The 24,637-nt window shown below is 47.2% G+C and overlaps 1 protein-coding gene across 2 annotated transcripts in view; it reads left to right on the top strand.

Moving 5' to 3' along the window:
- The window catches only part of LOC146809204 (putative methyltransferase DDB_G0268948), a 260,260-nt gene that overhangs the window by 132,900 nt on the left and 102,723 nt on the right, over positions 1–24,637 (top strand). For both annotated transcript variants that reach the window (XM_085616022.1, XM_085616023.1), the window contains 3 exons: positions 1,544–1,704; positions 10,252–10,465; positions 13,468–13,571. In XM_085616022.1, coding sequence (XP_085472148.1) covers positions 1,544–1,704; positions 10,252–10,465; positions 13,468–13,571 — 479 coding nt within the window. The remainder of the gene's footprint in view (positions 1–1,543; positions 1,705–10,251; positions 10,466–13,467; positions 13,572–24,637) is intronic.

Here is a 24,637-nt window from a genome sequence, read left to right as displayed (position 1 = left end):
GTGAACTGGGCTGGGAACCTATCATTATCTGTGGAGATTAAATCTGTTCTAGATTCACAAGCTTTTGAATTTGCGAGTAACATAATGAATACCTTTGACAAATTCTAAATTTGGCAACTTTCTATAAATTAACATAAGTGACTTTCAAATCCTTTTTTTTTTATCGAATTGCATTTATATACAATGATCTTTGAGAAATGGTTTAGATCTGCTTATCTTATACCTTTTAACTCTTTGTATTTTCTTAGCCGTAGTATTATTGCTCTGACCAAAGGGAGGGTGTTGTGGGTCTTCTATAGGTCCCACTGTTGTTTTTCCTTATGTTAGCCTTCCTACACACACAATAGGCTGTTTTTGCTTTGCACACATTACATAGTAACTAGGTTTTTGTGCCACATTGTTATTTTCTGCATACACTGCACGTTTTATTATTTTACTTTCTGCTATAATTCATTCTGTACATTGTACTAGGCCAAACAACCTTGCACTCTATTTTTATCTGTGGTTGGACACTAACAAAGCAAGTCTCTTCATATAAGCCAAGACTTGCAGTTCCAGAAACAGAATGCAATGAGGCTGGCAGAGAAAATGTTCTGAGACAAAGAACCTACGAGCCTGAGTTGCAGACCAACTGATTATGACTCGCAGGTCTGGTGTCCGACACTAATGCCAGAGATTTACTTAGTAAGGGTTGGTTTAAGCTAATTTGTGATTCATTATGACAGTGCTTTTTATTGTGTACAGTTTATTGATTGTGTTAATCACAGTATTGACTTGCATATGTCTCCTAATTGCTGCACAGTTTTTGCATGATAGAACACATTTGTTTCAATAAATACTGTAAGATTTCTATGTGTCTCTTTTCTTTTATTGTAGACAAATGTGAGTGAGAGAATGCAAAGTGATGACCTGTTACCATGACTCCTGAGAGAGTTCAGATTGTTGTGTTCTGGGGTGCTAATTTCCTGTCTCTCTTGAAGGATAGGAGGCAGGTAAATCACTATGAGTTAGCCTGGATTTGGGGTCATCGGTGCTGATGTTGTAAGGTGACTGAGACCCTACGTGCTGATGTCCTGTGATCCCAGTCATGGTTCTGTTTCTGAGTAGAATCCCTGCCATTGTACATCAATCATGCCATTTTCAGCTGGATCATGGTTTTCAAACCGTTAAATGAAGTATAGTCATGTTATTAGTGCTGCATAAGCTTGGCAAGCTGTCATCTCTAGCCTTCAACACTGGCTTGCAGAAGTTCCTTACTCTCCAATCCAATAGAGAACATGCAAAAGAAAATATCACTGGAATAGGGCAACTTGGCATGAGATTATGGAGATGGTGTCTGCAATTCCCTTGCATATCATTGTAGAATGTTGAGAGATCACATTGATCAGCAGCAGCTTTCCATTAATGTCAGGAGAAATTCCTCTTAGAATTTAAAATATAAATATTGATAGAAACCTACTGAAAAGTGACCATGCAGAATGTACATTTTGCTTGGAACAAGCCTGCCACAAATAATGTTCTTTAATCTGTCATCTTTTAACAGAAAGGAAAGCCATTTGAGCTGGTGGTGGATGTTGGCTGTGGCACTGGACAGAGCACACGTGTATTGTCCACACATTTCAAGAAGGTGGTTGGGATAGACATCAGTGCGGCTCAAATCAAAGAAGCTGAAAATGTTGACACCTCACCCAATGTTTCCTATGTGTAAGTTGAGCTTAAATTTCAAAATAATGTAGATAAATTGTGTTTTCGATAGACACAGAATGCCAAAAATTAAATATCCTTACGGAAATATATTGAGAAAGCTACTGTACTTATACATGGGAGTAAGCGATTAATTTCAAACATTAAACATGGACTTGTTAGAGTTTATTGCTGCTTCAAAATCACTTTGAGGGTATTTTTCAAAATCAATCATGAGTACTGGAAGCAGTTCTGCATGAGTACTCTTTTACCACACTTACGTCTCTAACATACCTTTGTTAATCTGTACTGAAATGTCCCACTCTCTATTACTAACAGTACAAGAGGTAAGTCATTTTCTGATTGTACAGATTGTACATGTTGAGACTCATTTTAGATGTTTTGGAGACATCATAATGCGGTGTAGTATTGTGTAAAAGCACTGCAAGAGTGCAACCGCCTTTGTGAATAGGCTCCATTGATGCTATACAGAAAAAAATCGTAAGATAATTTTTGTGCTGTAGATGAGAAAGGCTATATATAGTAACTGATGTAGTGTGCGACAGAATAATGATGGTTTCCTAAAGTGATGTCCACTGTGTTGTGCACGAGGTCATGAGACGTCCACTGTAGACATTAAAGTAACTGGGAGGTACAGCGGTTTTAGGTTTTTTAATTTAACCATCTCTGTGTATTGCAAATCTTTACGGCCCTTATGACACTCATGTACAAACATTCCATTTGAGAAATCTTAAATGGCAACAAATAATGAATCTCAATTTGATTTCCTAAATGGAATGAATAAAAATGCATTCGGTAGAAGAGGTGGCAGTTTACACACTGATTTCTACTGAGTGCATCAGTGTTTTGCAAACCGACGTATATACTAGTAGGTCGGTTCACAAAAATACTGAATAGTTATGGGTCGTAATTATGAGTATGCATTGGCTTCTGCTTGCATTGTGGTCTCCTGGGATCAGCAGACCACATTGTTAGTGATCGCTCCTAAATAATAAAAAAAAAATACAGCCCATTTTTCATAATGGAAAACAGGATGTGTTTTAAGGAAAACATAACAAATTACGTCATACATTTTTTTGGGATAAGGCAGTGGTCCAAGGGACGTTTTTGTTAACTAATAGCATAATGAAAATGATGTACTAATTGTGCAGAGGGCAAAACAATTTAGGAGTCTGAATCAAATTCCAAAAGATGAATTTTTTTATAAGAAAAACAGCCTGACACAATTACACCAAACATGCTATAAAAATCGACATGTTTAATTTAAGCATAGGGCTCATTTGGTGGAATATAAAATGAATCTATAGATAGCCAGATCCTAAGAGGCAGATTTGCAAGCCCCTTGTGCCACCAGTGCGTTATTGTTTGTGACGCATCAGTGTATTCTTTTACTCCAAATTTAAAAAGTGACTCATCTATAGAGATGCATCACGGAAGACTGACATGCAACGGATTGGAACTGCGCGAGAATCTGCTGTGTCACATAAGAAGTAAAATATGCAATGTTAAATCCAACGCATTACTGACGCATATTTACAAACATTCTCTGTGGAGAGACATCTTTTGTCTGCGTCACGCATCTTTGAAATTGCGCTCGCAAGCCTATGCCTCATAAACCCACGGGCAGGAAATTATGCAAGTACCATATAAATAGAAGACAAGACCAGCAGAGCAGTCTTTCAGCAGATCAGACAGCATGGTCCTCCTAATCCTGCAGCTGGGAGTTGGACCAAGAAGACGAGAACCAGCACCAGACCAAATACCACAACCGCACCCTCTACCATCACAACAAAGGCAGCACAGGAGAAGGGAGCGCATCTACTTGCAAAGGACCACCCTCATTGGGCTCCGCGATGAACAAGTCATCAGAATGTATCCCCTCAAGAAGTCAACCATTGTGACCCTGCTGCATCAGATCTCACCATGGCTACGGCCACTGGAATCAAGCTATCCTGGCGGATGAGGGGTGAAACCCAGAAACCGGTCCTAGGATGCTTGGTTCCGGACCAGGGAGGACCTGGCTTGGCAGTTTGGGCTGGACTGTGTCTAAACTGGAGTGGCATGGTGAGCAAAAGAATGATGGATTTAACCCAGATCTCTTGACTGGGAGTGAATGTTTTGATTTGTTCTGCATTCCGTCCATCACTTGTGTGTCTTTTGCCACCAAATTTCTGCAACATTCCACTGCAGACAAAGCTCCTGGCTGTGTTACACATCTTGGCCTCAGGATCTTTCCAAGCAACAGCAGCATGAGTGGCAGGTGTCTCTCAGATATCTTTCTCCCCTTCCTTCCTTCTGTCTTGGATACCATTATTCAGCTCACACCACAGCACATCCATTTTCCTAGCACACAACAGCAGAAGATGGACATTAAACAAGGCTTCTTTGCCATCGCTGGCTTCCCACATGTACTTGGTGAAATGGACTGGTACCACCTCCAGCAACTTCACACCTATACTGCAACAGGAAGCACACACACTCCATCAATGTCCTGGCCATTGTGGACCATCAGGGACTATTCACCAATGTACTGGCCAAATATCATGGGAGTGTGCATGATTCATATATCTACAGAAACAGCATCATGAATGATCATTTCCAAAATGGACAATATGGCAATGGTCTACTTGTAGGTAAGCAGGAATCAATTAACACATACCAATACTCTGTACGAATATTTGTCCATCTGGCGCATTGCGTGCCATTGTGTAAGAATAACACAATAAGTGATTGTGAAAAGGCTAACCCACATATACACTATAATCACTTAACATACAGTCAAAAGGTGCATACACCAACAGTAGCATAACAGAAAGTGTCCTACCAGTGCCATGGCACCATCTACCCCTACGTATGTCCACAGGGAACAGGGTGACTAAAGATATGGGCAAAGATGCATGTAACTCACCTCATAAAATGATGAATGCACATGTGACCACAAGGCAAAACTGCTGTCTGAATTGCATGGAGTGTATGAACACATGTTAACTATGAACTCCCCTTGGCCATAATGCCTGTACAGTACCACAGGGACATGAGCTGAGTACCAGCAGTTCACATCATATGAAAAAACATTGCAGCACCTCAGAGATGTGGCACTGACAGTGTGCCTGCAAAGATGACCCATAATAATGCTTGAAAGTGTGTCCCTTAGCTAACACAGATATCACCGTGCATGCATTTAGTAAACCACATGCATAGTGACATATGGACCTAATTTATGAGAGCTGATATGCACATTAATTTAATGTTCTGCCCTCTTGGCAGCATGAGCCAGTGACATGTTGTAGCTTCTCTTCTTGGGGACATGTGTTCACAAGTCTAATCTGATTCTGTATGAGCTTCATGCTCAGCTGGTACAACACATTGTGCGATGCATGCTGGTCCACTATTACATGGACACATTAATTAAACATGTGTGGCTTTAGGTGTGCCAGCTAATACTGTCACTTTCACGCAAGGCTATGTGTGTAAGTTGTGTTACATGATTGTTGCTGTGGGTACTTTCACAAAGCAACCATGCATCCTGAAGCTACATCAGAAAGAGGAAAAAGATACAAGCCGGAAATGCAACCGAATACCCTGCAAAGCCATGTAGTGTATAATAAGTCACACTGTCGATATATGCACACATGTCATCTAATTCAATTTACCTATTTCAATGTGTAATGCATTCTAAAGCATTTATGGAAATAGGAATTCAGATAAATGTATTAAGGTGTCCCTTCATGTTAAAAAACAATATACACATGATGCAGGCATTAGTACACCATGGTACAAGGGTGTCTGTGCAGGGCCATGTCATACGAATGTGTGACAACGCAGGGGCAAACACAATGAATAAAAAAATCAATCGAAATATGTTGCATCACTGTGCCTTGAAACAAACTCACTTCTGCACAGACAAATCATTTTAAGCACTTCCATAGTGAAATGGGCCTAGATGGGCCATGCACAATCTGGGAAACATAATAGGTACACAGGTATCACTTACAGATTGCAAGACCTCACACCTTTCAGTCAACAAATCATGCACTGCAAAGCACCATCCCCTCTTATGCCCATTAATTGATAGAAAACAAGTGAAGTGACACGTGTCACAAACAATGGGAAACTCAATGTTAAACACAACATCTAATTTTCCCAAAGAGTAGTCCCTCTTAAAATGTTAGCAAACATGACGTACACCACATGCATTGTATACTCAATTGCAGTCGTGGCCGACACAACTCGTGGGTGGGGTGAAGGGAGTCGTGCGGGGAGGTTGGGGATGGGGTTTAATTTTAAATACATTTTTTCTTAAATTAGCTTACCTTTGCGGCCCGGTCCAGTCTGGTCCTTTGTCGTCCTGGGTGCCTCTGCTCCACACAGGAAGCAGGAAGCCTCTCTTTTCTTTTTCCCTTTCTTTTGAGATCATTAGGTCTTCTAACTGTAGGGACTAGCTTCGCACAATCTTTGCGTTAGAGAGCACTGGGTGCTGTCCTATTTGGGATCAGATCACCTCTGGCAAATCATTGCCTAGGATACAATCGAAGGGGTGGTCAAAACTGACTACCACCTTATGTCAGCTAAGGCTGCCCTATCATTCCAGGGGCACTATGGCTATAGGTTTGGTTACCTCACCTGTGACTGCCCTTACTGTTTTTGTTTCTCCTGGCACATACTTATCTTGGGATACCAACCTGTCAACCACCATGGAGTGACTGGCACATGTTTCTCTCAGGCAAGTTGCAGAGATCCTATTTACCTGAACTAGTTGGAATTGCCTACTCCCACCTTCATTGAGAACCTGTTTACCATCTGGAACTGTCGCTCAGCAAAATGCTAAATGGGCCTCCTCATATGAGGTGTCCTCTTTATGTCTATATAGGACCACCCAGTGTTAACCACCTTCTTGGAGCAGGCAGGTCACCTCTGTAGTGACCTAACTGCTGTTCTCAAAATAACATCTTAAGCCCTAAGTCCCCCCTGCTCTTCTTGTCAGAGTTGAGGGGTGGAATGTGATCTCATCCTTTTTAGGGTTCTGAGGTATTCAGGGAGTGTCTTTTGTGGGCATATCCACCTCCCTCTTTTGGTTTCTGTGGGCCTTACACCCCCCTTTCCGGAGTTGTCCACCCCAGGGACTCCCAGAGTAATGTTGTCCTTACCCGCTCATCAGCTATCAGAGCCAGCTCTCTGGGGCTAAAAAGCTTTGAATCTACCAGATGCTGGGGTAACTTTTATGAGGAACAATTAGCCAATAGGTGCCCCTTCATGGACAATTTATATAGCCCCTCATAGGTGCTTACCTTGCTACCCTTCATCCAGCCCTCCAGGGCCTTTCCTGAGATGTCAACAATGTTTCATGTGAGAGCAAAATGTGCTGCTTCCCCTACTAGTCTGTAGAGCCTAAGCCTCTCAGCTAGCAGTGAACCCCAGTATTGAAAGCAAACCCTCCTCATTCTAAGAGCTCTCGTAAATACTGTCAGGCACTTATCTATGCGATCACTCTCTTGCTACTTAGGGACCATCCCCTTGGGTAGCCTTGGGTCAACCCCACCATCCCTTGACATCTTAAACTCTTCTTAGCTGCCACCATCTATTTTCTCTTCCTCCCTTTTCCTCTTCTTTTTGGCCTAGACTACCTTCTTCTCTTCCACAGCTATGTCTGCTAACTGAGCCTCAAGTTCTCTAAGTATGAGGGACAGTTCTGATTTCTCTGTGGTAGATCTTCTTCTCTGACTAGCTGTAAACCAGGCCCTGATCCATGAAGAAGTGGACAGGTGGTCATCTTCCTCCTCTTGGTGTTTGGTAGGGTCAGTATCACCCTCCCATTTAATCCTGGAGCTCCCTCCATTTCCTTAAGCACTGACCATGCTTCAAAGGACTTTTACAGCTCTTTCTTCCTAGTGTTAGTACTTGCTGGTAGCCCACTAGCCCTAAACAACACCCTAAGCTCCGATAGAGTGAGTGTTTGTAGGAAAACCAGATCAAGCTCTGTGGTACCACTAAGTTTTGGGTCACCCCTAAGTTAGACCCAAGGTACCCCTGTGGGCAGGGTTCATTGTATGTGAAAGGTAGGCAATGCCCTGATGTGTGTGGCATGTCCTGATAGTGAAATCCTGCCAATTTTGTTTTTCACTATTGCAAGGCTATCTGTTCCCATAGGACGGAATGGGTAGTTTGCTTATAACATCTTATAAACATAACTGACCCTGGGAACAAGATCGAAAAGAAAAGTTTAGTATGCCTGAACTCAGAATGTTAAAGTGCATCTTTTCGTGAGGGCGATTTTTACATTCTGTGTTTGAAAATAACACTTTTAGAAAGTGGGTATTTTCTTGCCTAACAATCCAGTGTGCCTCTGCTAGGTTTGGTATTCCATGTCCGGCTTTTGGATGACAGGGGCTGGAGAAGGGCAGTGGCTCCAGAAGTCTGATGAGTCAGGGCTGGGCTGAATAGACCTGGACTGCATTTAGAGTAGGCGGAGGAGGTACAGAAGCTCTCTGCCTTCAGAGAACAAAGGATGTTGTGGTATAAATATGGGGGCCCAGAACCCCTGAACTTTAGATCACTTCTGAGAAATCAGGAAGAAACCTTTGGAAAGGAGAAGAGCCAGAGAAGCTGAGGAGGAATACTGCCCCTGTGCTGTTTGCTGTCTGGGGTTGGCCTGCAGTGGCTGCTTGCTGCCAAGGAAAGGAGAAAAAGGACTTTGCTGTTTTGCTTTGTCACCTGCTTGAAGACAAGATCTCCAAGTGCTTGAAACTGAGCTTGCCTCCTGTTTGATGTCTCAGGAAAACAAAGACTTCACCCGTCTGTCTCTCTGCATCTAGAACTGCCGTTTCAGTTGCTATAGAAGGAAATTGCAACACCGACACTGGCGAGCGATGCTGTAACCTGCACCGAAGCTGTGAGCGCTGCTCCAACTTGCGACATAGGCTTGACGCCTGCTGCCGTGCCGCATCGACTCCGAAGCCGAATTCATCATTGTGGAACCGGTCCTCGACGTGGGTGACTCCCGAATCCAATGACAGCGCACCGTCGTAAAGAACATAGGGGCATATTTATAATAACTGGCGCATCCCTGCATATCAGCAGGGATGCGCCAGTTATTTTGCGCCCCAGCACCGCCACCATGGAGGCGCCACATTTATAATGCGGCGCACCATGGGGCAAAAACGGCACAGATGCGTCACGCATCTGTGCCGTAAAAGTGGCGCATTGCTGGAGTTGTGTCGCAAGCGCGACGCAGCTCCAGCAATGCTCTGGGGGGCCCTATCTGCACAATGCTGCGTCAATCCTTACGCCTGCTTCAAGCAGGCGCAGGGTTTTGAGGCAGCATGGGCTCAAAAGTGACTAAGTGAAATCTTGTAGATTTCACTCAGCCACTTTTAGGAGGCGTTCCTGCGCCGGAACGCCCCCACCTGCCCTGGAACGCCTACATGTGGCGCAGGGCTTTACAACGTGACGCATCTCCCAGATGCGTCACGTTGTAAATACCCCGCACCATGGAGCAGGATTTGCGCCGCTGCTGCGTCACAAAAGTGACGCAACGGCGGCGTAAATGAGGCGCAAGTCAAACATAAATCTGCCCCATAGGCTTTGGCGCCATTGTGACGTCACCTCCCCAATGCAGTAAGGAGTAGTCGTCTCACCTCCCCCGTGCTGCAGTAAGGAACAAAGGTTTCACCTTCCCTGGGGTCGTAAGGAACCGACGCCTCGCGGCGCAATCGAAGCATCGCCTCCCTGACTCTGTGAACTGTCTTTGATTTTCATTGTTTCCAAGGTACTGTTCTTTGTAGGACCGATGCCACGCACCTTGCAGTCGGCGCCGTATTCTGAAATTTACGCCGGTCATAACGTTGTTATACGTCCAACTGGAGTTATTTGTTGCTACAAGCTTTATTTAAGTGAATAACCAATTTTTAAGGATATTTTTGATACTGAATGTTGGATTTTTGTAGTTTTGTCTTATTTTGGTTTAGATAAAGATTACTTATTTTTCTAAACTTGTGTGGTGTCCATTTGTACTGTTTCCACTGTATTACTGTATGTGTTCACAAATGCTTTACACAGTGCCTCTGAGATAAGCCTGTCTGCTCGTGCCAAGCTACCAAGGGGGTGAGCAGGGGTTATTTTAGGAGTGTATCCCGCTTACTCTGAGAAGAAGCAAGGGCCACTACTTGGACAAAGGTACCCACCTATGCCAACTAGAGACCCCCGTTTCTAACAGTGCTCCTATGGCGCTGCCTTGGTAAGGCTAACATATGAGTCTTAGCATGGCACCAGCTTGGGAACGCCAACGTTCCACCCACAATACCAGGAGAAAATTCCTAATGTGACAGCTGGTCAGCGTTTGAGTTTAACAGTGTGGGAGCAGGCGGTGGTGTGGCAACCCACTCGCACATTGCCAGAACTCATAATCAGGCCCTTAGTTATTAAGGTTATTAAGCAGTCATAGAAGGTCAGTCTTCACAAAGCTCCCTGATTTACATTTTGAAAGGCCACGATTAATACGATTTTTCAAATTATGGTCTCATATATTCATATTTACTGTATTATTTTTAGAGTTACCCCTGCAGAGAAGATTCCATTCGAAGATGGCTCTGTAGACCTGATAACTGCTTCCGTTGCAGCTCACTGGTTTGAAGTTGATGGATTTTTAAGGGAAGTTGATCGTGTCCTCAAACCCAATGGATGCCTTGCATTGTACTGTCTGCATCTCCACTATGATCTTCACTACAAAGATTGCTCCAAACGTTTGACTGATACATTCATGGTGGTAAGGGAAAATCCAGTTATCATATTGCGATTAATTGGAATATGTTTTGCATGGGAATGAAACCCATTCAGACCCATTAAAGGATTAAGCTTTGCACACAACACAAATGACATTGTGTTGATCCTATCTATGTATTAGGGATTATGCTGAGCTAAAGCCCCCCCCTCACACACACAAATTTCAGAGTGAAACCACCACTGCCCCTTACTTTCCTCATTGTTATTTGCTGTCCATGTGTCTCTATGGAGTTTGACATCCATTCTACTATCCCCTTTTGGACTTCATGAACAGTATATGTAAGACATGAGGGAGTCAAATTTCACATTTTATGCAGAAATCTGTACATATAACAGTTAAGCGTAAATTGTATTTTCTTTAAGGCAGGCAGACATTGATAGGACAAGTGGTCGGGGGTATCCCAGTCCTTTGCCGTATCCTCCACTATTTAATATCAACTTGGCTTAAGCTACAGCAATACAGAACTATGGCTCTCTCCTTTGTTATACACCAGCGTGTGTGGCTAAATGGGTGTGGACACAAGGGGGTGTTGTCAATTACCTAGATGCCCCTCATGTGGGAGGCGCTGGCAAATGTGATTCATATATTTTCAAGTTGCCTGGAAATTCAAGTTTATTGGGCAGATATCTGCTGTTGGCTTTTTTAGGGTCCGGGTGCTGGTTAGAGTTTCATATTTGAACAACATGCTCTCCTTAGGGCTGGAGGCACCTCAAGTTTATATGCCAGCTTTACTTTTCTCCATTGTCATTGCCGGGTTTTGCTCGGTGCTTGGGTGGAAAAATAAGCTTCCACATGCTATTGATTAATCACAATGAGACATTATTATGAACTTGAATCTGCCACTTTGAGAATGAAAGATGCTTGGCTATCTAAGGTTGTTCAATACTTAGGGCCTTATTTTTCAACGGGGGCTATAGGTATAGCCTATATTGTCCCTGGATGTAGGACTGGAGTGTTTCTTTTTCTCAGCTCTGGGAGTATATTCTGTAGGCCCAAAATACTTTACTGCAATGATGTGCTCCCTTTTTTTTGTGCTTTTCCTACCCCTTGTCTTTCTTTTATTCTATAGAATTGAAATTTGTATCCCATTTTTGCTGTTGTGTTTTCCTCCTGTAAGAAAAATATAAATAAACAAAAACCTTCTCATTTTGGGGAGGAGTCATGTGGCTCCCCTCCTCGAAACTTTACAGATCCCCATTCCCAGGAACTGTATTCTTTTTCTTAAGGGAAGGGGGCATGTAGCCCCCTGCCCAAATCTTTACAGGCCCCTGGGGCACCATACCCCAGGGCTGTATTCCACCTAGAGACTTTATAGATACTCCTAACACAGATGGTTGGAGGTTGCTGGCAGGGACACCCACATGGATCCCCGTGGAGCCGCCTGCTCCCATGCATTCATTCCTCTTGATTGCAGTCGGAGCCAGCATGGCTTTCACTGGGTGAAAGCAGGTATTGTTCCATTTCCTCATAACAGCTCAGGCAGTAAAACAATTGATGGTTCCCACCAGGCAGGAAAATGTTGGCGGGTCCCGCCAGGTGGGGGACAGACAAGTTTTCTTGAGGACAGGGAGACAATATCATAGGGAAGGCTCCCCGGACACAAGAAGTGATCCTGCCACAAGGGTTAGGGTTTTTGAGTCCTCCAAGAGACTTGAGTATTGCGAAGGGGGGGCCAGGTCCCCCTCATTAAAATATTTAATATGAAGTGCCCATGCCCTGATCCACTTCAGGGATTATGTGTATTTTAGGGCAGGATCCAATTTTTAAAACACATTTGCAGTGGATTCCTGGACCCGCTGCAAATTTGAGGCAATTTAAAAAATATGCGTTTTTGACCCTGGCGGTGGCCCTCATAGGAACCCCACCAGACAAAGGAGGGCAGAGTATCTCTATTCTTGCCCCCTCAAATTTGTTTTATATTTTTTTCTAGGTCTCCAGACTGAATCTGAGTCCCCAGTTTTTAGGTGGCTGTCACCACATCTCGTCTGGAGATCTGTCAGCTTCACAGATCCTTCACGGCATAAAATATTTATATATTTTTACCATTATTTTCTCGAAAGCTGCTGAATGGATTCACACCAAATCACAAATCCAGGATCTTACTTTGTGCCAAATTTGATGTAATTCCGTTCAGCATTTTTTGCGGTATCTTTATTTATTTTGCCAATTAAATACAAAAATTGTTCAGATAAAAGCATTTTGAGCCCCCCTTCTTCTCTCCTCCTACATATCAAATCACCCTGAAACTTTCCAGGAAGCAGGTGCTGTGTCACAACTCATGGTCGGTGCCGTTCTTTGGGATATTCATCTGTCACAACGTCATAATGACTACAGGTGGCGTATTTTGTTGCTAGAAGCTTGATTTTCATGAATAACCTATTTTTAAGGATATTTTGGATATTGTATTGTGGATTTTTTTGTAATTTGGTCTTGTTTTGGTTTAGATAAAGATTACTTATTTTTCTAAATTGGTGTGGTGTCCATTTGTAGTGTTTTCACTGTGTTACTGTACATGTTCACAAATGCTTTACACACTGCCTCTGAGATAAGCCTGTCTGCTCATGCCAAGCTACCAAGGGGGTGAGTAGGGGTTATTTTAGGAGTGTATCCCCCTTTCCCTGACTAGATTCAAGGGTCCATATTTGGACAAACGTACCTACCTCTGCCAACTTGTGACCCCTGGTTTCAAGCCAGAAAGTTATTGTAAGGCTTTTCATGACCTTGCAACAGTTAGCTGACAATTAGATCACTGCATTGAGGGTACATATAGTAGCTATACCACATGAGAAGTAGTGAGTACAGGGAAAGTATTGGCAAGGTGATTGTACGGGGTTGCTATCACTGGGAGACTGTGGAATCCTGTAATATGGATTGAGTAACATTTAACATTTGTAATTAGGCTCCAACATTTCAGCTTTGCATGTCATTTTAAAAACTGAGAATAGGCAAGTCCATGCATTCACTTACTGCATGTATCTTTGCAGGCTTTGAACTTTCTCTTACGGGAACATGGAGATAAAAGAGTTGAACTAATGAGATCTGAATACAAAGAGATATTTGATGCTGTGCCTTTTGCTGATAAAACAAGGTAAGGTAAAAATGTTGTCACATACACCCCATGAAATAGGAACTACTCCAGCCTGAATTATAGTAGTGTTATTTATCTTGGAGACACAAGTTTATTCATGGTCATTGTTTGCACTGATCAAAATGATTGGGGAGTTTCAGTTTGGAAAAAGCAATATACAATGTTGTTAGAATGGGGAACCTCTGGTTGGCACAGGTAGGTACTTGTGACAAGCAGCGGTCCCTTCTTCTATTCAGGGCGAGGGAATTACCCCTTCAGAACAACCCCTGCTCACCCTATAGGTAGTGTGGCGCGAGCAGTCAGGGCTAAACTTCAGGGCGCTAGTCAGTTAAGCATTTATGATCACACACAGTAAACCACAATGATCCCCCACAAACGGACACCAGGCGTAAGTTGTATCAAAAATACGGATGCTTTATATAAAAGATTCTTTGTTACGCAGGCAGGTACAAGACCATCAATAACAGTTGCGAAATGGAAGCCACAAGATGATAATTAGGCACTGTTCTTGTCTTTGGTAACTTATTCGATCACGAGCGCTTCACAGGGCTCGGTTGAGTCGGTCCAGTCACGATGATGCGCAGTGCACCCAGGGTACAGTGATACGGGGAAATCAGAACGTTGCGGACCCCGAGTCCGATAGAGAGTTCACTGTACCTGGGAACGTGCGATGTGCTGGGACGAGTCTTCAGGAGAGATGCAGGTTCTGCACCTCGTGGGTCGTCCGGATCAAGAACTCAGCGGGCGGCTCTCGGTAGACAGGTGCGGCCCAGGGCCTCCGACACGGACTGTGCGGGAGGTCACTGCGGAGGGCGGCACGGTCAGACTCAGGCTGGGAGGTGAAGCGGGGCGGCTGGATACGTTACGACGTACGGGCGGCCGTCCGAGGCTGGATTTCACTTCCCCACTAGAAATCCGGCGGGAGGGCGAAAGGGCACCAAGCGCGCTCCAGTAGCAGGCAGGTGACAGGGAAGCGGGACGGCCAGACTCGATGGGTCCAGAGCGACTCAGGTAGAGCGGGGCTCTCGGCGAGTGGAGGCGGCCAGGCTTCTGGGTGTCACGGCCCTAGGAGGGATGCGAAGGTGCGCAGGGCACTCCGGCGGGAGAAAGCACACGGCTCGAATTCTCAGACGAGCGGAGACACGGTGAACCCACTGGTCCTGGGGTTCAGTTCAGGGGGCAAGCTCTTCTTCCAAGCCCTTGGAGATAGTTGAAGAACAAAGTGCAAAAGTCTCTTTCAGTCTTTTTCCTCTCCTTCCTTAGCAAGGCACCTACTGCAGGCCAGTCCCTCAGGTCAGGGAAAGTTACTCCTCCTTCAGCTTCTTCCAGGTCCTTCTAGTCGGGCAGAGTTCCTTCGTGGTTCAATCTGGATCTGATTTCTTAGGAGCCAGGCTCCTACTTTTATACAGGGATTCTTTTGTTCTTTAGCGCCAGGGGGCCTGGGCCTGGCTCAGTCCAGTTTTGGAGCACTCTGTTGTGGTGACTCGGCTTGTTCCTTTCAGCAGCAGGGCAGAGACATCAGCCGCTCCACAGGGGGCGGTGCCGGCTTTGTGGTGGCAGAGCACAGGTCTATTCAAGAGTCAGGGTGCACTCCTCCCACCCATCCTGGTGTAATCTCTCTACCCACCACCTGGCAGCCAACATGTCTCCTGGAATCCCCCAGCCCTGCTCCTGTACTGTTGCTAGGCAGAACACACACCCACAGCAGAGGCGGACTGAGATGGTTAGGCACGCAAAGGCTAACTTTCTAAAAGTAGCATTTGCAAACCCAGGATATTAAGATAACCTTTACTAAAAGACGTATTTTATTATCCTGAGTTCAGGCATACTAAACATGACTTTCTACCATGCTCTCTGAGTCCACTGGGGTCACAGCGTGTAGCGATCCCAGCAGCCCATTCTGGCCTATGGAGAGCAGGTAGCCTTCAATAGTGAAAAACGAAAATGGCTGTAATTCACTATTAAGACATGCCACACACATCAGGGCATGTCCTACCTTATACCTACAATGCACCCTGCGCTCAGGCCTACCAGAGGGGTGACTAACATGTAGTTAAGGGAAGGTTTAGGGACTGGTAAGTGGGGACACTTGCTCAGTCAGCGCGACGGTACCAGACCGCGCGCAGGGTCTGCAGTGGCAGACCCTAGACACATTTTACCCCGCTGCTTCGGTGGGTGGCACAACCAGTGCTGCAAGCCCACTAGCAGCATTTGGATATACAAGCCCTTGGCACCCCTGGTGCACTCTACTAGGGACTGATAGTAAACCAAATAAACCAAACGTGGAAGTCAATTCACATAATACATTTTACCATAGGGAGCACTTGCACTGTGGCACTGGATGGCAGTGGCACAGCGCCCTGAGCAGCTAACACCAACACAAAAACACATTGAGGCACAGACAAAAATGGAAGGGTGACCCACGCCAATGGTGCCAGGTCTAACACGTGTCCCCTCCAGCTGAAAAGTGGGGAGAACTACCCTACCCCAGGGAGTTCTGCATCACTAAGGCGGAAAAACCTGGACAGACCGTCAGCATTGGCGTGATCTGTGCCAGGGCGATGCTCCACCGTAAAGTCCATACCCTGTAGGGAGATGGACCACCTCAACAGTTTTGGGTTCTCACCCCTCATTTGCATCAACCATCTGAGGGGCCTGTGGTCGGTCTGAACCCGGAAGTGAGACCCAAACAAGTAGGGTCTTAGCTTCTTCAGCGCCCAGACCACAGCAAATGCTTCTCGTTCTATCGCACTCCACCTTTGTTCCCGGGGAAGTAGCCTCCTGCTAATAAAGGCTACGGGTTGGTCAAAGCCCTCCTCAGTGATCTGTGAGAGAACAGCCCCTACACCATGCTCTGATGCATCCGTCTGCACCAGGAACTCTTTGGAGAAGTCAGGAGCCAAGAGCACGGGCGCCGTGCACATGGCAGTTTTCAGGGTGTCGAAGGCTTTCTGACAGGTGTCAGTCCATATCACTTTTCTGGGCTGCTTCTTCGAAGTCAGCTCGGTCAAGGGGGCAACGATGCTGCCATACCCCTTGACAAACCTCCTGTAGTACCCGGTGAGTCCTAAAAAGGCCCTCACCTCCGTCTGGGTCTTTGGGGGCTCCCAAGCCAGGATGGTTTCAACTTTGGGTTGGAGGGGCGCCACCTGGCCGCTCCCCACTTGGTGTCCCAAGTACACCACTGAACCCTGCCCGATCTGACACTTGCTTGCCTTGATCGTGAGGCCTGCTTTGCGCAGCGCCATCAACACTTCCCAGAGATGTTGCAGGTGTTCTTCCCATGTGCCGCTGAACACTGCGATGTCGTCCAGGTAGGCGGCGCTGAACTCGGTCAGCCCAGCCAACACCTGGTTGACCAGCCTCTGGAAGGTGGCAGGGGCATTCTTCATCCCAAAGGGCATCACCCGGAACTGGTAATGCCCATCTGGCGTAGAGAATGCGGACCTCTCTTTGGCCCCATCAGTCAAGGCGATCTGCCAGTACCCAGACGTTAAGTCAAACGTGCTGAGGTACCGTGCAGCCCCTAACCGATCGATGAGCTCATCAGCTCTGGGGATGGGGTGCGCGTCAGTCTTCGTGACTGAGTTGAGTCCTCGGTAGTCCACACAGAACCGGAGTTCGGGCGTGGCACCCGGCGCTGCAGCCTTTGGGACCAAGACCACTGGGCTGGCCCAAGGACTGCTGGAGGACTCAACCACCCCTAGGGCAAGCATCTTCGAGACCTCCTCTTTGATGCAGGCCCTGACCCTGTCAGTTACCCGGTAGGCCTTGTGCTTCACAGGTAAGCTGTCTCCCGTATCCACATCATGGACGCACCAATTTGTGATACCGGGAACCAGGGAGAACAGGTCAGGAAACTGCCCCAGCAGCTGGCGGCAGTCACCTTGTTGCTCAGGGGTCAGGGTGGGTGAGAGGTTTACCCCATCCACTGACCCGTCTCGCTCTGAGGCTACCAAGAGGTCAGGAAGAGGCTCGGACTCCTCTTCCGTCCCATCATCGGTGGCCAAGAGCATGCCCACTTCGGACCTCTCCAAGTGGGGCTTCAGTCGATTGACATGTAGGACCCTTAAGGGGTTCCTAGGAGACCGCAAGTCCACCAAGTAGGTGACAGAACTCTTGCGCTCCACAATCTCAAAGGGTCCTGTCCACTTGTCCTGGAGTGCACAAGGCTCCACAGGGGCCAGGACCCACACTTTTTGGCCAGGTTGGAGCTCAACCAGAGTGGCATTCTGGTCGTACCACCGCTTCATTTCCTCCTGGCTGGCTTCCAGGTTTGCCTCAGCAAGTTGCCTGAAACGCCTAGTCTGGTTCCGGAAAGCCAGCATGTAACTGTATACATTCTGGGGAGGTTTCCTGGGAGATTGCTCCCAGCCTTCCTTGACCAGACTAAGAGGTCCTCGTACTGGGTGGCCGTACAAAAGCTCAAAGGGACTGAACCCTAGAGATTTTTGTGGCACCTCGCGGTACGCAAAGAGAAGGCATGGTAAGAGGACGTCCCACTTACGCCTCATGGGTTCCTCGAGACCCATAATCATGCCCTTCAGGGTTCGGTTGAAGCGCTCAACCAACCCGTTTCCTTGGGGATGGTAAGGGGTGGTGAACTTGTAGGTTACACCACACTCTTGCCAAAGGGACTTCATATATTTCGATATGAAGTTGGTCCCCCTGTCAGACACCACCTCTAGAGGGAATCCTACTCGTGAGAAAATTCCCATCAGTGCCCGTCCCACCACGGGGGCCGTCACTGTCCTCAGAGGGATGGCTTCAGGGTACCGGGTGGCATGGTCCACCAAGACCAGGATAAACCTGTTGCCCATGGCTGTCTTGGGGTCCAGCGGCCCCACAATGTCAATCCCCACCCGCTGGAATGGGGTACTGACCACAGGGAAAGGTTGGAGTGGAGCTCTCAGCTTCCTTCCACTCTTGCCACTTGCCTGGCAAGTCTGGCATGTCCTGCAGTGAGTGTCAGAACTCCTGCGCATTTGGGGCCAATAAAAGTGGGTGACAAGCCTTTCAAAGGTCTTGTCCTGCCCCAAATGTCCTGCTAACGGTACGTCGTGAGCCAGCCCCAGTAGGAAGGCTCTGAACTTCTGGGGTACCACCAGCGCACGGGCTGACCCAGGTTCAGCAACCTTAGGCTCGGAGTATAGGAGGTCGTTCTCCCAGTAGATCAAGTGAGTTCCGGACTGATCACCATTGGCCTGGGCTGCAGCCTGCTGCCGCATACCCTCTAGAGAGGGGCACTCTTTCTGCTCCCTGCAGAATTCCTCCCTGGCGGGGCCTCCTTCTTGCTGCCAATGGGTCAGCTCAGGCAGGTCCCCCAGTTCGGCTATCTGTTCCCCGGTAGGCTCCAGGGCATCCCCCTCAAGGTCTGCTTCCTCCTGGGCCGTGGGAACGTCAGGAGCCGGATTCCCGTGCCTCCCTTGCCCTCTCTCTAAGGCCGGTTCCTGGGCCTCTCCCTCAGGCCCCAGGGTTCCTTCAACACCCCTACTGGCTGCCATCGACCGGGTGGTCACGCACGCCCAATCAGGCAAGCCCACCATCCGCAGGTGAGTTGTCTTCTCCACCTTTTCCCAAGGGGAGCTCTCCAAATCGTTACCTAGGAGACAATCAACAGGCATGGCCTCTCTCACAGCCACTTGCAGAGTACCAGAGACCCCCCCCACTCAAAGGGAACCTGAGCCATTGGACACTGACTCTCTGTGTTGTCAGCGTTGACAACACGGCAGAATGCGTGCGGGACAACCTGCTCTTGAGACACCAGGTGTTGCTTGACAGCAGTCACACTGGCTCCAGTATCTCTAAGAGCCCCCACCCTCTTGCCATTTATGGTCACCCACTGCCCATACTTTTGAGTATTGGGGGGCAGCTGGGCCTCAGCGACCATCTCACTGTCTCCTAATGAGACTAGGGTCATCTGTACGGGATCCCCCGCCCCTTGGACGTCTATCTCCCTCCCCAAGGCTACACTATTCACCTGCTTGGGGGGTGGAGCACCAGAGGGTGCTGGTTTACCATACAGTGGGCACTTGGGATCCACGGAAATGTGCCCCAGGTTGTTACATTTGTAACATCTGAGGGGCCCTCTTTGAACAGGGTTACCTGTCGGGGCCCCGGTCTGCTTCGGGGGTGGGGGTGGCTGAGAACCTTTCCCTTGGTTCCCTTGGGAATTACGTTGGGGCCCTTGGTAGAACTCCCTCTGTTTACCCTTGTCCCCCCCACTCTTCTGCTGGGGACCCTGAACACCTTTGGCGGGGCCTCCCACGGGACCCTTGTGGACCCTGGTGCTGATCCAGCGGTCCGCCTCCTCAGCAAGCTTCCTCGGGTTGGACAGCTTGCTATCGATCAGGTGTTGGCGTAGCTCAGGAAAACAATTATCCGACAAGTGCTCCCATGCGATTAAATCAAACAGCCCTTGGTAATCATCCACCTTGCTACCCTTCACCCAACCATCCAGCGCTCTGCAAAAAAAGGTCACATATTCTACATAAGTGGTACCCGGTTTCTTGGTGCAATCCCTAAATCTCTGTCTGTACAATTCAGGAGTCAACCCATACCTTGTCATAAGAGCCTCCTTCATGTGTGGATAGGATGTGTGGACATCAGAGGGGAGGTCTAGCAGTGTGTCCCGCCCCTCACTCAGGAACCTTCCCCACAACCCCACTCCCCAATCCTTCTCAGGGACCCGGTGGGAGGACATGGCTACTTCATAGGCCCTAAACTACTGCCCAATATCATCCTGCTTATAATATTCTTTGACTACATCTTTAGGGATGTGCACCCTTGACTCTGTTAAATTGCTGCCACCAGAGGGTGAGTTGTCTAAACTCCTGGCCTTGAGATCCAACTCCCTCATTTTTACCTCATGCTCCATGGCCAGTTTCTGCCTTTCTCTCTCCATTTGCAGTTTTGCCATCTCCACCTCATGTGCTCGGGCGGCACTCCTGTCGGCCAACTCCTCTGGCGACAGGCCACTGCTAGACTCAGAAACACCTTCTGGGGGTATCACCTCCCGGGCATTCTCTGGGAACTTTGATTCGTGCCAGGCTCTCAGCGCCTTTACGTACTGATCCTTAGTGGTTAGTCCGCTTTGTTTAATTCGGTACTTGGAGAGATATCCTTTCAAGATATCATTGTGGCACTTCCGCAGTGCGTCTTCCTCCCAATCGATGTCATCAACTCCAGAGAATACGGAGGACGCTCTGCTCCCACTGACTGAGCTAGGCATGGTTTCGTAAGGTGGAGATTCTTCTTTAGCAACAACTGTCAATCAATCTGTGGCTGCGTTATAGGTCTGCTCTACGTGGTGATCAATAATTCACTGTATGTAAATCATAAATGCAAATTCGAAATCCCACCGCTGCCACCAATGTTAGAATGGGGAACCTCTGGTTGGCACAGGTAGGTACTTGTGACAAGCAGCGGTCCCTTCTTCTATTCAGGGCGAGGGAATTACCCCTTCAGAACAACCCCTGCTCACCCTATAGGTAGTGTGGCGCGAGCAGTCAGGGCTAAACTTCAGGGCGCTAGTCAGTTAAGCATTTATGATCACACACAGTAAACCACAATGATCCCCCACAAACGGACACCAGGCGTAAGTTGTATCAAAAATACGGATGCTTTATATAAAAGATTCTTTGTTACGCAGGCATGTACAAGACCATCAATAACGGTTGCGAAATGGAAGCCACAAGATGATAATTAGGCACTGTTCTTGTCTTTGGTAACTTATTCGATCACGAGCGCTTCACAGGGCTCGGTTGAGTCGGTCCAGTCACGATGATGCGCAGTGCACCCAGGGTACAGTGATACGGGGAAATGAGAACGTTGCGGACCCCGAGTCCGATAGAGAGTTCACTGTACCTGGGAACGTGCGATGTGCTGGGACGAGTCTTCAGGAGAGATGCAGGTTCTGCACCTCGTGGGTCGTCCGGATCAAGAACTCAGCGGGCGGCTCTCGGTAGACAGGTGCAGCCCAGGGCCTCCGACACGGACTGTGCGGGAGGTCACTGCGGAGGGCGGCACGGTCAGACTCAGGCTGGGAGGTGAAGCGGGGCGGCTGGATACGTTACGACGTACGGGCGGCCGTCCGAGGCTGGATTTCACTTCCCCACTAGAAATCCGGCGGGAGGGCGAAAGGGCACCAAGCGCGCTCCAGTAGCAGGCAGGTGACAGGGAAGCGGGACGGCCAGACTCGATGGGTCCAGAGCGACTCAGGTAGAGCGGGGCTCTCGGCGAGTGGAGGCGGCCAGGCTTCTGGGTGTCACGGCCCTAGGAGGGATGCGAAGGTGCGCAGGGCACTCCGGCGGGAGAAAGCACACGGCTCGAATTCTCAGACGAGCGGAGACACGGTGAACCCACTGGTCCTGGGGTTCAGTTCAGGGGGCAAGCTCTTCTTCCAAGCCCTTGGAGATAGTTGAAGAACAAAGTGCAAAAGTCTCTTTCAGTCTTTTTCCTCTCCTTCCTTAGCAAGGCACCTACTGCAGGCCAGTCCCTCAGGTCAGGGAAAGTTACTCCTCCTTCAGCTTCTTCCAGGTCCTTCTAGTCGGGCAGAGTTCCTTCGTGGTTCAATCTGGATCTGATTTCTTAGGAGCCAGGCTCCTACTTTTATACAGGGATTCTTTTGTTCTTTAGCGCCAGGGGGCCTGGGCCTGGCTCAGTCCAGTTTTGGAGCACTCTGTTGTGGTGACTCGGCTTGTTCCTTTCAGCAGCAGGGCAGAGACATCAGCCGCTCCACAGGGGGCGGTGCCGGCTTTGTGGTGGCAGAGCACAGGTCTATTCAAGAGTCAGGGTGCACTCCTCCCACCCATCCTGGTGTAATCTCTCTACCCACCACCTGGCAGCCAACCTGTCTCCTGGAATCCCCCAGCCCTGCTCCTGTACTGTTGCTAGGCAGAACACACACCCACAGCAGAGGCGGACTGAGATGGTTAGGCACGCAAAGGCTAACTTTCTAAAAGTAGCATTTGCAAACCCAGGATATTAAGATAACCTTTACTAAAAGACGTATTTTATTATCCTGAGTTCAGGCATACTAAACATGACTTTCTACCATGCTCTCTGAGTCCACTGGGGTCACAGCGTGTAGCGATCCCAGCAGCCCATTCTGGCCTATGGAGAGCAGGTAGCCTTCAATAGTGAAAAACGAAAATGGCTGTAATTCACTATTAAGACATGCCACACACATCAGGGCATGTCCTACCTTATACCTACAATGCACCCTGCGCTCAGGCCTACCAGAGGGGTGACTAACATGTAGTTAAGGGAAGGTTTAGGGACTGGTAAGTGGGGACACTTGCTCAGTCAGCGCGACGGTACCAGACCGCGCGCAGGGTCTGCAGTGGCAGACCCTAGACACATTTTACCCCGCTGCTTCGGTGGGTGGCACAACCAGTGCTGCAAGCCCACTAGCAGCATTTGGATATACAAGCCCTTGGCACCCCTGGTGCACTCTACTAGGGACTGATAGTAAACCAAATAAACCAAACGTGGAAGTCAATTCACATAATACATTTTACCATAGGGAGCACTTGCACTGTGGCACTGGATGGCAGTGGCACAGCGCCCTGAGCAGCTAACACCAACACAAAAACACATTGAGGCACAGACAAAAATGGAAGGGTGACCCACGCCAATGGTGCCAGGTCTAACAAATGTGTTTTGCGTTTTGTTTGTACAAAGTTTTTCTTTATTTTCATTTTCCTGATAATGCAAATTTGTAGACAAATTAAAACACACATAAAATAAATGAACAGAATTGCGAGTTTAAAATATGTATGTGAGCCAGCACACTTGCATATATGTATATGAAATGGAAAACAAATGTATACTATAGAGACGGATGTATGAGGTATATGCATTTATTGGAGGAAGCAAGGAGATGAATTCTTTGAGATATAACAACCCATCAGTGGATTATCAGGATTGGGGGTCTGTATTGTATGTAGAAATGTCGTGGATAGGGTCTATTCTAAATAAGGAGTAATAGATAGCAACAGTTTTATTAAACTTGTATTGGTTTCGTATGAGATACAAGTCCTCAACACTAAGACAACATAAACAGTTTAATTCAAACCATTTTGACTAATTTATCCAGTCTTCATCAATACTGGGCTCTACTATTCTGTCAATTGAAGGAAGACTGATGTAAGTGTAGGATGGACAAAGCTAATTCCACAAGATGAATTTAAACGTACACATTGTGTATCTTAGGTACAGAAGTCAGAAGACACAGATATTCTGTGTGAGAGAGGAAAGTTGATTCAAAGATGGTGTTATTTATTTACTGTTTTAGCGATGCTAAGGGAATGCATAATGTGGAAGTAATAGCCAGCTTCAGCCTTCTGGTTTAAGAGATCGGACCTCTCAAATAAAACAGGAAACAGGTGCATTGTGAGCCCTGGTGAAATTGCAGTTTCTCTCACATAATTTTCCGTATCTCACTTTATGATTTTCATGCAAAATGTCTAAGAATATGCATTATGCCACATAGTGTAATTGAAATTTCACTTGAGTAAGAAATCCTATTATGGGAGCACAAGAACAACACAATGAACTGAACGTGAGCATCTGTATATTGCATGATTTTACTCTACATGTTTAGCATGAAAAGGGTTCCCATATTCAAAATAGATGTGACAAAACCTTTTGTGTTAAAAACAGAGTAAAATGCTAGATCTGCATTTCACGTTATAAAGCATAATTTTATTTTTTGGTCCATTTTGCATAATTTCTGAGAGAAAATTTCACAAATTTCTCCCAGGCTTAGTTCTGTGTCTTTACTGTTGCTTTGATACTGTACTTCTAGATTGATAGCACATGATGTAACCACATTGGGGAAGCATGATATGGAACACCTTTCCCTCGTTAGTAGTCCAAAAACAGGTTGCATGTTTTTGGTCGACTACCTGAAGCTCATCACAGACAAGGCAGAGGTACTGATTTTCAGAAAAAAAGCTCCCCATGGGATGCATTCTGGTGGCCCTCAGAACTCTGACCTACTTTTACCCCCACAAACCACACTAGGAACCCAGGCATCATTCTGGACAACAAGCTAACCTCCT

This window comes from Triturus cristatus, chromosome 7, assembly GCF_964204655.1.
Source record: "Triturus cristatus chromosome 7, aTriCri1.1, whole genome shotgun sequence".
Classification (NCBI taxonomy): domain Eukaryota; kingdom Metazoa; phylum Chordata; class Amphibia; order Caudata; family Salamandridae; genus Triturus; species Triturus cristatus.
The sequence above is the reverse complement of the archived record's forward strand: the minus strand, read 5'-3'. Positions and strand labels throughout refer to the sequence as shown.